General features: G+C 48.6%; 3 protein-coding genes across 3 annotated transcripts; 2 read left to right on the forward strand and 1 right to left on the reverse strand.

The window, feature by feature from the left end:
- Window positions 1–89: 89 nt before the first annotated feature.
- BJ212DRAFT_1321839 (uncharacterized protein) lies at window positions 90–3,188 on the reverse strand. Its single transcript, XM_041334428.1, has 13 exons — window positions 3,006–3,188; window positions 2,797–2,915; window positions 2,632–2,737; window positions 2,526–2,581; window positions 2,393–2,470; window positions 2,278–2,337; window positions 2,016–2,124; window positions 1,875–1,954; window positions 1,694–1,768; window positions 1,185–1,672; window positions 969–1,134; window positions 811–905; window positions 90–747 (listed from the first exon to the last, which is right to left on the reverse strand). Exons 2-13 carry the CDS (start codon window positions 2,911–2,913, stop codon window positions 342–344), a joined length of 1,836 nt encoding a protein of 611 aa, XP_041198393.1. The 5' UTR covers window positions 2,914–2,915; window positions 3,006–3,188; the 3' UTR covers window positions 90–341.
- A 722-nt stretch (window positions 3,189–3,910) lies between these two features.
- On the forward strand, window positions 3,911–6,373 carry BJ212DRAFT_1321845 (beta-tubulin). The gene is given in 11 exon segments (XM_041334429.1): window positions 3,911–3,998; window positions 4,138–4,171; window positions 4,234–4,249; window positions 4,312–4,575; window positions 4,642–4,722; window positions 4,773–4,921; window positions 4,974–5,202; window positions 5,256–5,419; window positions 5,473–5,757; window positions 5,816–6,270; window positions 6,283–6,373. The coding sequence occupies 9 exon segments, from the start codon at window positions 4,139–4,141 to the stop codon at window positions 5,933–5,935; spliced, it is 1,341 nt and encodes a 446-aa protein (XP_041198394.1). The 5' UTR covers window positions 3,911–3,998; window position 4,138; the 3' UTR covers window positions 5,936–6,270; window positions 6,283–6,373.
- Window positions 6,374–9,102: 2,729 nt separating this feature from the next.
- BJ212DRAFT_1260351 (uncharacterized protein) lies at window positions 9,103–16,291 on the forward strand (the record flags this gene model as incomplete). Its single annotated transcript, XM_041330106.1, has 10 exons — window positions 9,103–9,319; window positions 9,373–11,225; window positions 11,281–11,469; window positions 11,523–11,855; window positions 11,912–12,090; window positions 12,148–13,678; window positions 13,733–15,634; window positions 15,682–16,084; window positions 16,138–16,208; window positions 16,256–16,291. The coding sequence occupies 10 exons, from the start codon at window positions 9,103–9,105 to the stop codon at window positions 16,289–16,291; spliced, it is 6,714 nt and encodes a 2,237-aa protein (XP_041198395.1).
- Window positions 16,292–16,317: the final 26 nt, after the last annotated feature.

Below are 16,317 nucleotides of genomic sequence, written 5' to 3' on the forward strand. Positions count from 1 at the left end.
TTGCCAGAAGGATCAGCGAGTGCTAAATTTAAGGTGAATCCTATGCGCACAATCCTGACAACCTCACACCTCCGCGGTATCTGCTGAGGTAGTTTTCGAGGCATGAGAATCCATTAATATTTTGGTCTGTGACCAGATCACACTCACGATCGAGGATACAGTACCGTTATGATGCCGAACTATGTACATGTTTTTAACAAGGTGGAGAAAGGGGTGTTGGTCAAATTAAACAAAGGATAGTCCAGGCAAACATAACTGTAAATGGCAAATAAATGGCGTACAACGCGTATCAAAACCAGCCCACATAGGAGGCAGGAGAGCATGCAAAGCAAAGGCTTCCATCAAGGACTTTCAGGTTCAAGCTTGTCCTTGAAGGATGTGCGCGACAGCGGGGAGAGGTTATCCACCCCCACCATCACGTTATACTCCCCTTTACTGCCCAACAGCGCTGTATTGTCAGAGGTATTAACGACGCCGAAGTCCTCTTCTGCGACTATGGCGCCTGTTCGTTTATCAAGACGAAAGGTGAGACCGGCGAGGTTGCTTTTCATGCGTGATACGTCATCATAAGGCAGAAGGAGATCGCCGAAGCCAGAACGCGATGTGAGGGATACGATGGCTGCGATCGAGCCAGGTGGACTAGTCAACCAAAGATTTCTGCGAGAGCGCTTGTGCAAGACGTGAACGATAAGGGATGTAATTCCAATGCAAATGAATAACATGGAAAGTAGCTGTGCTGGTAGAGTCCTGAGAAGGTACAGATTGTCAGAGGTGAGATGATAATTATGGTAAGGGTGATGCGTACTCGACGAACAACCTTGGATATCTGATGTCAGCTGGGCAGAGATTGTCGTATTGTCTGGCAGGAAATATATGGTTTGCGCGGCAATGGAAAGATATTGTGTCTGAATGCGACAAAAAGAATCATTTGGTCACTTGATTTTTTCGAATGGTATAGTTCCCCTCACATAGATCTTCTCTGTGGCATTGACGAACCCATAAGGATCATCGAATACGGACTGTGGACCGTCCGGTTGTTGCGAAGCGAAGTGATATATAGCTCCTGGAACACCTGAGTTGATGGCGAGAGTCCTGGCGATAATGTACGAGTTGTTGCTCGCATCAAACATGACCCTGAAGACACTCGTTAAGGCAGTTGGCGGCAAAATGAGCATTAGACTCACCCATTGAATGCTTCGCCGTTCAAAGGGCTACCTGTAACGTTGTTGGTATACTCAAAGGGCTCTACAATTGTACAGTTTCCCATGGATCCATCATTGAGATCCATCGAAGTTGTGACTACAAAAATGGCGATGCTCGGTTGGCAGAAAACAGCGGTCCCTAGTGCGTCTCCGTTATCAGATAAATGATAATACCAAAAAAAGACAGGTTGAAAATTTAGATCCTGATACGAGGGTGCGCACGTCGACGCAGCTGTCACAGAGAACTGGTCGGGACCATCGTTAGGGTTAAGACTGAGACTGGCGTTACAAGTAGGCGAAAAGGTAGCCGATAATACAAAATCTGAGCTGGTGAGATTGGTAGTCGTGAAGGAAGTTGGTTTTATGCAGTTGACGTGCGTTTGAACGGCAGTAGTGTTTACGGCTAGGGTTCCATTCAAAATGGAGCCTGCAGGGGCCTGTAGAGCACACATGTTTGAATGATTGTAATACTAAATAGGCGGACAGCATACCGTGAATGGAGCAGCAGACCATGCACCATGAACGAATGGTGGATCTTGAAGGTTACTGTACACTAGAAGTTTGACCTAGTTAAGTCTAGCGCATGTTGTTAAAGCAGGTGCCCCTACCTGCAGCATCTGCATACTGTTTAATGTGTCAGTAAAATATCGCGATCGATATGGAAAATCTTACCCCTGCAGCAGCGAGAAATGAAGTAAGTTGATTGATAGTAGGCGAAAGCCCGATGCTGCGAACGCTTGTTGCAGTGGCAGCTTTACATCAACGTGTTCAGTCTAAGCAGGCAGCAATAATGAACTAGCTGAGTAGCATTACCTGTTGTGTAGGATACTTGTTGTACTTGAAATAGGGATCCGGCTAGCGGCTGCATGAAGATGACGGAAAAGGCAGTGAGTGTTGATATATTGATTAACCAGTGCCGGTGCTTGAGGGAATAGTATAAGGTGGTTAGGCGACTGGGTAATAAGTTAACTTAGATCGTCAGCATGTTGTGAGTGACTGATTCATACTTGAGTGCGATCTATTGTGGGATGGTCACCGTCATTATCCCTTTCTTCATAACTTATGAAATGCTTACATAGTCTAGTAGAATACTGCGTGCTGCAGGTGCTTTGCCCTCGGATAGCGTGACATATGGCTAAGGTCCTTGCAATAAGCAAGAAAGGCAAACTGATGTAGACGGTCGTGCTAACCTGGTACCATCTGAGCATCCAGTCTGCTACAGCCCAGAAATACGCGAGTGGGACTACCAGCAAGGTCGGAACAAATGACTGTTACTCTAGTTGATGAATAAAGATGTATTGGTGATCATATGGTGGGCGTTACCGTCAGGAATTGAGTTGATACGAAGGTGATGATGTTCTTCTCAGGTACTGAGAAGCCTAGAGAAGTGTCATCGGGTGCACTGTGAGGAAGCGGTAGGCGCGCGTACCATTGCTTCTATCTGATATGTGCAGAGCTATTTCAAGTGCAATACCCAGACATATCATGAGTAGAGCAATGCTTCCAACGATGTAGATGTTCAAAACGATAGGCTCCTAGATCCCATTCATGCTTGTTAAAGGGACATTTTATAACAAAGGAACGAGGTACTGACATAGCGCTTGGGCCGGTGCACTTCTGTACCGGGTGTCGGGATGTTGTGAACAGAGTCTCGAAAACGTTGCGAACGTGGAGAGATGGTGTCTGAGGTTGGCGTTGCGGAGCCACTCATGTCTGGGGAGAAAGCAGGATCACGAAGTGTCGCCGTCTGTCAGTCAATATGCAAAGCGTAGTCCGGCATAGCCTTGACTCAGGGCCACTGACCTGGCTAAACCACAGCTTCTCCAAGCGTGCAATTGGAATTTGATGGTGGGCGAGGGCAGTGTCTAGCGACGCTTGAATCACTCTCTTTAAGGAGCTTCCCTCAGTCAGCGAAGCACATCACAATTCGTGGCTGTGAATATAGAAGAAATGACATATCGTCCCTCACACTAAGGTCGCTCCCGAAAAGGAGCATTCTGAGAACTCGATCATCTTCCTTGTAATATCTTTATGAACTCATTGAGCTGCGATTTGCTCTGACGCAGGTAATTGATGAAAAGTTCGCAGTGCTATGTAGCCTCAATGCAGGCTCGTGGCATCAAACAACTTGTCTTCACAGAGTCACAAAAGTTCGGTGATTGATAGGAAAAGTGATACTGATCAGGCATCCTGGATTCCTTACGTATGGGGAAGGAAGAGTGGCCTCGTGGAGTGTTTTCGGTGACACGTTTTCTACATGATGGATCGGGTGTCAGGATCAGTGGCTCATCGGATGAGCATCAGAAAGCTGCACGACGTAATCTTGAAATTCGCGCCGACTTAAGGGCCAGATGGCTTGAAGCTTGCCTCAAAAGGTATACATAATTATGCCAGCTCTTAAGTACAACACCTGCAGGCTGCTGCATCATGGCATGGACACACTGCACGCTATATGTCGTACACTGATAGCACTGAAATACGTCATTAAATTCGCCTGCCGATAATTCAACAATAGCTTACAACCTGGCCAACGTACCACTCAATGCAAAGTGCTCCTCACTTGGCTCAACAAGATTACAGCAACACGAGCATATCAACCAAATCCTGATTGAGTCGTGGCAAGGCAAAATTTGTGGTCAAACGTGGTGTTGAAGCCACACTCTGCCCGCCACTGAAATTTGTCGCCGCTTGAAAAATAAGCGGGCAACCCTTGACCCGACTTTCCAAAGCCTCGTTTTTGACTGCACCACAATTTGTGTCCATCCTTTCAACGATTCTTTTGCCCTAATCCCTAATGTACGTGTCTATATACTATCTGTATCTTTCAGGTCATTGGGTTCGCGTCTGTTCGTGCTTGGGCGCGTCTGTCGCGATCTTCGCGTTTTCTGAATCAACCAATCTCGTGTTTATTTATCACTAACTTGTCACGTTTCAGCATGCGTGAAATCGTCCACATCCAGACCGGCCAGGTGTGTTTCAGCGTTTCTAATTTCATTATAATCTGTTCGTGTTAACATTTCTTTGATACTAGTGCGGTAACCAAATTGGTACGACTACAAGACTCGCGCGACTGTCCAATGTTCTCATCTCATCGTGATTTGATATGCAGGTGCTAAGTTCTGGGAGGTGGTTTCTGATGAGCATGGCATTGAGCGGGATGGTCTCTACAAGGGAACCAATGATATGCAGCTCGAGCGTATCTCGGTTTACTACAATGAAATCGGGTCAAACAAATACGTTCCTCGTGCAGTTTTGGTTGATCTTGAGCCAGGAACCATGGACTCTGTCCGCTCGGGGCCTCTAGGTGGTCTCTTCCGTCCCGACAACTTCATCTTTGGACAGAGTGGTGCTGGTAACAACTGGGCCAAAGGACGTAAGTGTTCTGCCGTGTCGCTCTAACCAATCGTGATTTCAACCTCTTTGTCTCGACGACACACAGACTACACAGAGGGTGCGGAGTTGGTCGACTCCGTCCTTGATGTCGTTCGCAAGGAGGCTGAGGGCACTGATTGCCTACAGGGTAAGTAATTTTTGTTCGTTTTACCACGCTTTCCATTAACATGAGTACAGGTTTCCAGATCACCCACTCACTTGGTGGTGGAACTGGTGCTGGTATGGGAACACTTTTGATGTCCAAAATCAGAGAAGAGTACCCCGATCGGATGATGTGCACATACTCTGTCGTGCCTAGTCCCGCTGTCTCGGACACGGTTGTTGAGGTCAGTTACTTTCTCCAGGTTCCACGCGTTTCTGAAGTTCACAACCATATAGCCTTATAATGCAACGCTCTCTGTTCACCAACTTGTAGAGAACTCGGACGAGACTTTCTGTATCGATAACGAGGCCCTTTATGACATTTGCTTCAGAACGCTCAAGCTCTCTACGCCTACTTATGGTGACCTGAACCACCTCGTTTCTTTTGTCATGTCCGGTATCACTACTTGCTTGCGATTCCCTGGTCAACTCAACTCTGACCTGCGTAAACTTGCTGTCAACATGGGTTTGTCGCTGTCTTCGATGTTCCTTGCTCTTGCTTAATATATCCATCCGCAGTTCCTTTCCCTCGTCTCCATTTCTTCATGACCGGATTTGCTCCATTGACCGCCCGCGGCAGTCAGCAATACCGGGCTGTTACTGTCCCCGAGCTTACCCAACAAATGTTCGATGCAAAGAATATGATGGCTGCGTCAGACCCAAGACATGGCCGTTACCTCACCGTATGTATGAGTGGGTATCTAGGAAACTTGTGCTGATACTCCCTTACGTTCAGGTTGCCGCTGTGTTCCGCGGTAAAGTATCGATGAAGGAGGTCGAGGAACAAATGCAGAACGTTCAGAACAAGAACTCTGCGTATTTCGTGGAGTGGATTCCTAACAATGTACTTTCTGCACAGTGTGACATCCCTCCTCGCGGAGTTAAGATGGCGGTCACCTTCTTGGGTAACTCAACAGCTATCCAAGAACTGTTCAAGCGTGTCAGCGACCACTTCACTGCTATGTTCAAGCGCAAGGCCTTCTTGCATTGGTACACGCAAGAAGGTATGGACGAAATGGAGGTGTGTACATGCGGTTCCTATCTTGCGATTGGCTGATCTGATCGAATGTTATCTTCAGTTCACCGAGGCCGAGTCAAACATGCAGGACTTGATCGCTGAATACCAACAATACCAAGACGCAACGGTCGAGGAAGAGGCAGAGTATGAGGAGGAAGCTCCAGTTGATGACGAGCCGTAGATCAAAATCATGGTGACCCACTGTTACGATTCCTACGTCACCTGTATTCCCTTCACGACCAAAACTTAGGTATTCCTCTATTGGTGTTCTCTTGGGCAGATGCCTCGTCCCTTTTGTTAATTTCACTTTATCGCTACCCTAGCCAGCATCGCGTTCATCTCATTTTTCTTTTCTGTCGTACACCGCCGGAGCAATACATTTCATCGGAAACTGCAGCATACCCTTATCGGTTGGTGATCGATGTAACTTGGTAGATGCCATGAAAGTGTCGGCTCTTGTTCTCGTTCAATATAGGTCAGCTGTTCCCACCGTCAGGTCCACGGACCGTCGAAACCCCTTTTCCAAATTCAGCTAGGAATCGAATTGTCCCAAAAAGTTACCGCAACCTGACCAGAGCAGGAATCTACTCTTCCCCTCATTTTACCTATTTGATGAGGCATATCATTGATGGTTGAGTTTGCAGGTTCGGCCTCACATGCTTGAGTTCAGTATACCGGTCATCGTATGTACTGGAATCCTCGGATTATGTTGATCTACGTCACAACCGACGCCGGACGTGACAACATTGCAGACGAAATTAAGAACTGCACAGATGATTGTGTGCTTCTCAGTCTTGCCAACCTCTATCTGGCTCGCTTATTCCCCCGTGTGCCTATTATGATTGCAGCTAGTATGTCTGTGTATAGCCAACTTGGAGCCAAATTTTGCGAAGATCCGGGCTCTTCGCGTCTCACCCCTCCTTCCAGGCCATCATTCGAATACCTTCAGGAAGCGCTGAGAGAGCCCTAATGATGAGGGGTCGGCAAAAGCTTGTGTGAGTGCCCCGATGTCGTCATCTCACCATCTGGATTGTACCGTATCTTAATTTCAATCATGACCTCGCTCGTGATAGTTGTCGTTGCGCTCTTACTACATGCTGTGATGCAGACAATTTCTTTTCTATACTTCAAAGACAGCTACTTCCACAGAGGCAAGGTTCCGACCGATCCTGTTCATATTATCCCTGTAACCAAGCTTAAAGATTCAGAGCCTTTTTTTGCAACTAACATCCGCTCGGTTCTAATTATTCACAAATCCAGACTCGCCATGGTGTATGGGCTGCCATAGGCCGTTTCGCATGTTTCAGCCACGCCAACGAACTCGATGGTCCTAGAATCCTTCAACTCTAAAACGTATCGACTTTGAGGGAGAACTGGCATTTCTTTCAATGACCTTCACATATGGTTGGAAGCAACAGTGCGTTGCGTGATTTAAACATGGCAACGAATGGATGACCGATTGTACCACGGACTTAAGGACTCATCGTAATCGATATTCCTGATACCTTTATCACGCTCAAAACCTTTGATATGCTCCTGGTTTGTTCCTACCAAGTCTGCGATCTTGCTATCCATGCCGCTTGGAGCAAATCATTTTTCCGGAGCAGGGAGGTTCTTTACATAACGAGGTATCTTGGGAAATTCTTCAGTCAGGATCGGAGAACAAGTTATCTGCAGAAGCGTTGCTCCATGTTTCGTTTTCTTCGGTAATAGAAGTAGAGGCCGACGAGAGCACATGAATACAGCGCTCTTCGATTGGTGCATTGGATTGCCAGAACCTTGATAGGTCGTACGGGAAGTTAACAGTTCTAAAGTAGACGAAGTGACTTCTCGCCGATCAATAGAAACGTGCTCAATACGCACGATGGTCAGGAGGCCACTCGAGACTGTATTTTACACACGATTGTCGTAGACATTAAGAATGAATACGCCATGTCTTTTTCAAATACGCGTCATGCATGGGGATAGATCGTGCATTGCTCCCAGAGAGAACTGTAACATGCCAAGAATCGTGTACATGTTAGTCGCCACTCATAGGAAGACGCACGGGACTAGAATTGAGTTGAGTAACCCGTTTTGGAGAACGCAGCACACTGTAATGGTGCAGAAATGTCGATGAGACGCGAAAGTCAACACAAGTCATCGCCACGCATGACACAGATATCAGCATAGATAGAAGCCATTATATTCAGCAGCGCTCACTGCATTCATTTGCGCCATTGCCGTGACACAGACAGAGTCATCATGGTACAGTCCGAGTCACTTTGTTTAATAATTTAGGCTAGCTTTGATCGACTTGTTGTTTTTGAAAGGCTCGCAGCGTCAGAGGGTAGCACGGGACCTCAGCGGCAACAAGCGAATATAAACCAGTATCCTTGATACTGGCTAGCGCTCACAAAAAGGCTCGTTGATTTTCTGAAGTGCAAATGGGGTTTTCTATCTTGGCACGAAGACAGGTGGAGGAATTACTCGCGGTCCTGGTATATCGGTTAATAGAAAGTATCGTCGGTGTTGTCTCGCCCTTACTGCCGCCGTGCTTCTTGCACAAGCAGATGCCAGCAGAGTCAGACCAACATAACGTCGCTAAGAGGATGACCACTCCGAGGGGTCCGGATGCCACTGAAGATCATGCCCATGAATAGGGTGCGCCACGATGATGTCGGCACTATTTAGCCAGAAGTCATCCGAAGCACCCGCGCTCACGGGGAGCTTCAAGATGTGGCACAGCTGGGATGAGCTGCGTGGCAGTTACCGACCGACAGCAGATGGCAGACTCGGATAAATCCGCTGCAGAAGAAGAAAGGAAGCTAATTCGCGATCATTAGGTGGAGTGTGACTTGTAGCATTCATGCGCATGGCTATCCAGCGTGCAGTGTGTCAGTGCGCGAGTAGTCGCCACACCGCCGATGGTGATCCAATGACGAATAGCTGCATTAAAACCAATGATCAAATATCTGCACTTTGAAAAAAACAACCCCGTCACATCCACACACGATCGTTCATGGAAGGGTGATTCCACACTCAACCTACATGCTACCCCGTATGTGTTACCGATCTCTAGCGCGGTTAGAACACGAGAGCTCAACGTCAACGTTCAACTTGAAAAAGATTAAGCAACAGCTTGTGCTGGCGCTGCCCTAATTTGGGCCGCTTACCATATATGGGTTTCGGATTCAAACATTTGATGATCGAGGCAATCTTTTCCATCTTTTTCTTCTCTTCTTCTCTCTTCACCGAAACACCCTTTTAAAGTCTTTGGGTGAAGGGAAAAGAAGAGTTCGCTTAGATCTCTCATCACCCAAATCTATCGCTCATTTACTGTCTACATCCAGTTCGCATTCTTACAAGATGCCTGCAGACAGCCTTCGACCTGTTTTCGCTCGCTCTCAGAGCAATTCTGGCTTTCCGGCTCCTCCGGCCACGTTCTCTCCATTGAATGATGACGACGATGATATCATGCCTTCTAACGAGGCCGTCTTGGAACTCAACGATGGCTCTGCGTTTAGAGGTATCAGCTTCGGGGCGGAAGAAAAAAGTGTTGCAGGCGAATGCGTCTTTCAGACTGGTGGGGTTTACTTCCGTCATCTAATGTTATGTTGTTGATCTATTGTGTCGCAGGTATGGTCGGGTACACAGAATCCTTCACCGATCCTTCATACGAAGGCCAGATCCTTGTCCTCACCTATCCGTTGATCGGAAATTACGGCGTGCCCGAACGCCCCAAAAACGACGTTGATCTCCCTTCGGAGTTCGAGTCATCCCGCATTCATATTGCTGCCCTCGTAGTTGGTTCATATACTGAGGACTATAGCCATTTTTTGGCAAATTCTTCACTTGGAGCTTGGTTGAAAGAAAATAACATCCCTGCCATTTGTGGTGTGGACACCCGCGCCCTCACCAAGAAAATACGGGAGAAAGGTTCCATGTTAGCCAGAGTGTTGGCGCGAAAGTCAGATGCCCCTCCCCACCGCTTGCAGCCTCTTATTGCGGAGTCACGCTCGGTCTCACGTTCATCCTCTCCGCCACCTTCGGAAGACTACATCGATGTCCCGTGGCACGATCCCAACTCTGATAATCTCGTTGCTGCAGTATCGTTATCGGCTCCCCGACTTTTTAAACCTAGAGGCCAACCTCGTTTTCATCCGAACGGACGTGTTCTTCGTGTTGTCGCTGTAGATGTGGGCATGAAGTATAATCAAATTCGATGCTTCACTGAGCGTGGAGTGGAGCTCAAGGTTGTTCCTTGGGATTACGACTTCATCAACGAGGCCGAGCCATATGATGGACTGTTTATATCAAACGGTCCAGGTGATCCTGTGACAATCATGCCCACCGTCAAGCGAATTGCTCAGGCAATTGAGAAAGGCGACCGCCCTATCTTCGGTATCTGCCTTGGGCACCAACTGCTCGCTCTTGCTGCGGGAGCTACTACCTCAAAAATGAAATACGGCAACCGCGGACATAATATCCCATGCACTCACGCACTGTCTGGAAGGTGCTACATAACGTCTCAAAACCATGGTTTCCAAGTCGACACAAGTACGCTCCCTCAGGGGTGGAAAGAGCTTTTCCGCAATGCCAATGACGGTAGTAACGAAGGGATCTACTGCAAAGACAAACCATTTTTCTCCGTACAATTCCATCCGGAATCTACTCCTGGCCCTCGTGATACGGAATTTCTTTTCGACGACTTCATCCGGATTATTATGGATTGTGTCAACACAAACACCTTGGTGCCCATATCATTTCCGGGCAGACGCAAGGAAGATAACGATCAAACGTTCCCTCGCGCCAATGTCCAAAAGGTTCTTATCCTTGGCTCCGGTGGATTGTCCATCGGGCAGGCAGGCGAGTTTGATTACTCAGGCTCGCAGGCTATCAAGGCGCTCAAGGAGGAAGGCATTTATACCATTCTCGTCAACCCTAACATCGCCACCATCGCTACCTCCAAGGGTCTCGCGGACAAGGTATATTTCCTTCCGGTGACACCCGATTTCGTGCGCAAAATCATCAAGTACGAGAAACCGGATGGCATCTACGTGACATTTGGTGGACAGACCGCCCTTAATGTCGGCATCAAACTCAAAGATGAGTTTGCGGCTCTTGGAGTACAGGTTCTTGGTACCCCCATCGAAACTATCATCACGACAGAGGATAGGCAATTATTTGCCCAAGCGATGGAGGATATCGGGGAGCGTTGTGCTCAGTCCGCCACAGCTACTACTCCAGATGAAGCAGCAGCTGCAGCGCGCGAGATTGGCTTCCCGGTCATTGTTCGTGCTGCATATGCTCTGGGTGGTTTGGGATCTGGCTTTGCCCAGGATGAAGCCCAGCTTCGCGCTCTATGTAGAAAGGCATTTGCGACTAGCCCTCAGGTGCTCGTAGAAAAGAGCATGAAAGGTTGGAAAGAGATCGAGTATGAAGTCGTCCGCGATTGTCGCGACAATTGCATAACTGTTTGTAATATGGAGGTAAGCATCACTTTTCACTGAACCGCCCATGCATGATCTCATGGTACCATGCTAGAATTTTGATCCCCTCGGCATACACACTGGAGACTCCATTGTGGTTGCTCCCTCCCAAACGCTGTCTGATTCCGACTACAACATGCTTCGAACAACTGCGATCAACGTCATTCGCCATCTTGGTGTTGTTGGCGAGTGCAATATTCAGTACGCTCTGAATCCGACCTCAAAGGAGTACTGCATCATTGAGGTTAGTTCAACACCTTGACCGACATGACATGTATTATACTAACATTTAAATAGGTCAATGCACGTCTGTCACGATCGTCAGCACTGGCTTCAAAAGCTACGGGTTATCCCCTTGCGTTTATTGCTGCTAAGCTCGGTCTGGGTGTCCCGTTGAACGAAATCAAGAACTCCGTGACGAAAGTAACTAGCGCTTGCTTCGAGCCGAGCTTGGACTACGTTGTTGTTAAGATACCACGTTGGGACCTCAAGAAATTCAACCGGGTCAGCCGGCTTCTTAGCAGTAGCATGAAGAGCGTCGGTGAAGTCATGAGCATCGGCAGAACTTTCGAAGAGACCATCCAGAAAGCGATACGGGCGATTGACGATCAATTCCTTGGATTTGCGAAGGTATGTAAGAGCAGCCTTTGTCATTTCAGTGAGATTTAGACTTTCTGTTTCGTCAGAATAACTTTGTGGATGACATTGACGAGGAGCTGGTCAATCCCACTGACAAGCGGATATTCGCCATCTCAAATGCATTCCATCGGGGCTATAGCATCGACAAGATCTGGCAGATGACTAACATCGACAAATGGTTCCTAACGAAACTTCAACACATTCATCGCATGGAGAAGCGCTTGTCGTGCGTAGACTCCTCTTGATCTTCGATGTTTTTCTAACGAATGCACTACAACTACAGAGAGCAATCCATTACTTCTGTCAGTAACAGAATCATCCTCCAAGCGAAGCAGCTTGGCTTCTCCGATCGCCTATTAGCCAGTTGTTTAGGTTCAACAGAGTTAGCTGTCCGAAGGCTTCGTCAAGAAATTGGTATTGGCCCATTCGTCAAGCAAATAGACACCGTCGCAGCCGAGTTCCCCGCAGTAACGAATTACCTCTACACTACGTATAACGCTATCGAGCACGACGTCGAGTTCAATGATCGCGGCGTCGTGGTCATTGGCTCAGGTGTCTATCGCATCGGCTCCTCCGTCGAATTCGATTGGTGCGCGGTCAGGGCTATCAGGACGCTTCGCGAACAAGGTCTCCCGACAATCATGGTCAACTACAACCCGGAAACAGTCAGCACTGATTACGACGAAGCTGATCGCCTTTATTTCGAGAATATCAGCTTGGAGACCATTCTTGATATCTATGACACAGAGCGTGCGCGCGGCGTCATTTTGTCGATGGGTGGCCAAACCCCGAACAATATTGCCCTTCCCCTCTATCGTCAGAACGTGAAAATCTACGGGACTTCTCCTGAGATGATTGACACCGCGGAGAATCGCTTCAAATTCTCTAGGTTACTCGATGAGATTGGCGTTGACCAGCCTCGGTGGAAAGAACTGACAAGTTTCCAGGAGGCTCTCGCCTTTTGCGATTCAGTGGGGTACCCTGTCCTCGTCCGTCCTTCCTACGTCCTTTCAGGGGCGGCCATGAACGTCGTTTCAACTGGTGACGACTTGGCCAACTATTTGACACAAGCAACTGCTGTCTCTCGCGAACACCCCGTCGTTATCACGAAGTACATCGAGCAAGCGAAGGAGATAGAGATGGATGCTGTAGCAAAGGACGGTCAGATGGTCATGCATTTTATCTCGGAGCACGTTGAGAATGCTGGTGTACACTCTGGTGACGCCACTCTCATCCACCCACCACAAGATCTTGATCCCGCTACCGTTCGTCAAATCGAGGAAGCCACTGCCAAGATCGGAAACGCTCTCAATGTGACTGGACCCTTCAACATCCAGTTCATAGCTAAGAACAACGAGATCAAGGTGATCGAATGCAATCTACGAGCGGCGCGGTCTTTCCCCTTCGTTTCCAAAGTCACCGGCATTGACGCTATTGAGATGGCTACCAAGGTCATGCTTGGATTGCCGGTGGAGAGCTACCCAGATCCTGGTCTTCCTCCAGACTATGTCGGAGTCAAGGTCCCTCAGTTTAGCTTCAGTCGGCTCTCTGGAGCAGACCCTGTACTTGGTGTGGAAATGGCGTCTACTGGGGAAGTCGCCTGCTTTGGGCGTGATAAGTATGAGGCATACCTCAAGGCTTTAATCTCCACCGGCATTGTGCCACCAAAGAAGAATATCTTGCTTTCTATTGGGAGCTATCGGGAGAAATTGGAAATTCTGCCCTCAGTGCAGAAACTCCACGCTGCGGGATACAACATCTTCGCGACATCCGGTACTGCCGACTTCTTGACAGAACACAACGTTCCTTGCAAAGTAAGTTTGATCAAGCTTCAGAGTGTTCCTAAAGTTCTATCGTATCTCGCATAGTACCTGGAAAGTCTTCCGGAAGATAGCAACGATAAACAGAAGTCCGAATATTCGCTCACACAGCACTTGGCCAATAATCTGATCGACATGTATATCAACCTCCCATCGAAGAACAATTATCGCCGCCCCGCAAGCTACGCCAGTAAAGGGTACCGCACGCGGCGCATGGCAGTTGATTTTGCAATTCCGCTCATAACGAACGTCAAAAACGCGAAATTGCTTGCAGAAGCACTTGTTCGCAAGCTTCCGTTGGATGTATCGAGCATCGATTCCAAATCCTCGTATCTAACGCATGCGTTCCCCGGGTTTGTTAACATTTCCGCGTTCATACCCCGCCTCACCGAGCCGGGAGCTGATGACTTCGAGCAAGCTACCCGGGCTTCTATCAGTGCAGGCTTTACTACTTCACTCGTTCTGCCAGTCGGACTTGATAGCGCCATCACCGATGCCTCTTTACTTGAGCAGGTTCATGCCACAGCTGCAAGGAGCGCACGCTGCAACTACGCCCTTAGCATTACTGGGAAGGATAGTAATGTCCAGGCTCTTGACGAGGAAGTCAGAGCGGACGTGAAGTCGTTGTACATATCATTCCATGGGAACTTCGCCTCTCCTCAAATTTCCACTGTCGCTGCCAACTTCGCCTCGTGGCCCCAAAACAAGACAATCGTGACCGATGCTCGTGGCTCAAACCTTGCATCAGTGCTCCTACTAGCGTCTCTTCATAATCGCAGCGTTCATATCACCGACGTCAGAAACAAAGATGATTTGCTTCTCATCTCGCTCAGCAAGGAAAAACATCTCAAAGTTACTTGTGATGTTTCAGTCTTCGCCTTATTCTTCACGCGGGAACACTATTCTCAACCCACCTCGTTGCCATCAGCCCAGGATCAGGAGGCACTATGGAAGAACCTTGATATAATCGATGCGTTCTCAGTCGGGATGCTTCCTCATCAACTTGCGACGGAACTTCAAGAGTCGGCCTCTGCGTGGTCCGGAACGGAGGAAACACTACCCTTATTGCTTACCGCTGTTACTAGTGGTCGACTCACTCTCGAGGATATTCGTGTGCGCCTTCACGATAACCCGATTCGTATCTTTGGTCTTCCTGAACAAACGACAACTCACGTGGAAGTTGTCCTAGGACGACGAGCTCAGCATCAGAACCACAGCACATGTTGGTCTCCTATGCAGAAGGGTTCCGTCACTGGGTCACTGCACAGAGTAGTCGTGCATGGCAAAACCTTATTCCTTGACGGTGAACTCTCTGCTTTACCGCTAGGCAAAGATGTATCCAGTGCGACGATCGTGCATGTCGCTGGAGAGCGGCAAGCAGGTGTGCCTCTGGCGAAACCACAGCTTGTTTCTGGGCCTTCTGCCGCTAGGGTGCCTGATGGTTCTATTCCTCCCCATCAGACGGCTTTGCCACCGTCTGCCAGTGGTCCCGCCGGTTCAGGCATCAGTGTACCACCGGTTGTTGTTCACGGTCGTCATCCGGCATTCCACCGTCGTCATATACTTTCCGTGAAGCAATTCACACAACGCGATATGTATGACCTCTTCTCCTTGGCCCACGAAATGCAACTTCAGGTCGAGCGCAATGGGACACTAGACATCTTGAAGGGCAAAGTTCTTTGCACCCTTTTCTACGAGCCGTCCACCCGTACAAGTACTTCTTTCGATGCGGCCATGAAACGTTGTGGAGGCGAAGTGATTCAAGTTAACGTAGACACTTCATCAGTGAAGAAAGGAGAGACGCTGGCCGATACTGTTCGCACAGTAGGGTCTTATGCCGATGCCATTGTGATTAGGCACCCCGATGTTGGTAGCGCCCAACTCGCCGCTAAATATTCCCCTGTGCCTGTTCTGAATGCCGGCGATGGCATAGGAGAGCATCCTAGTCAGGTAAGGGCTCGAAGTCTGGAGCAGGCCGAAATTTTAACACATCATAGGCTCTTCTCGACATTTATACCATTCGATCCGAGCTGGGGACTGTCAATGGCAAAACGATCACCATCATAGGAGATCTGAAGAATGGGCGCACAGTTCATAGCCTGGTCACTCTACTCTGTCACTACTCAGTCCGTCTGAACTTCGTCGCGCCTCCGGCGCTTGCGATGCCCGCAAAGGTGGTCGCCGCTGCGCGGAAGGCGGGTATATTTGTGCAGCAGCTGGAATCGCTCGAGGAGGTCTTGCCTGATACTGACGTTCTCTACGTGACCAGAGTGCAACGAGAGAGGTTCAAGAATGAATCGGAGTGGCAAGCGGTCAAAGACTCTTATCGGATTGATCACGCCCTTCTTTCTCGGGCCAAAGAAGATATGATTGTAATGCACCCGTTGCCTAGAGTGAACGGTAAGCTCCTCGGTACCTTTCGTAACTCTGGAGCTAAGCATTTATGTCCACAGAAATCGATCCCGAAGTCGATTTCGATTCCCGACGCGCCGCTTACTTCCGTCAAATGCGTTACGGACTTTTCGTCAGTCGTCTTTCCCTTTAACACGCTCGCCCTGACCTTTCTTTTAGGTTCGGATGGCCCTTCTCGCCAGCGTGATGGGCTGAAAACCAACCAAAAATATTGTATGATC

Source organism: Suillus subaureus (genome assembly GCF_016647635.1).
Source record: "Suillus subaureus strain MN1 chromosome Unknown BJ212scaffold_3, whole genome shotgun sequence".
Lineage (NCBI taxonomy): Eukaryota > Fungi > Basidiomycota > Agaricomycetes > Boletales > Suillaceae > Suillus > Suillus subaureus.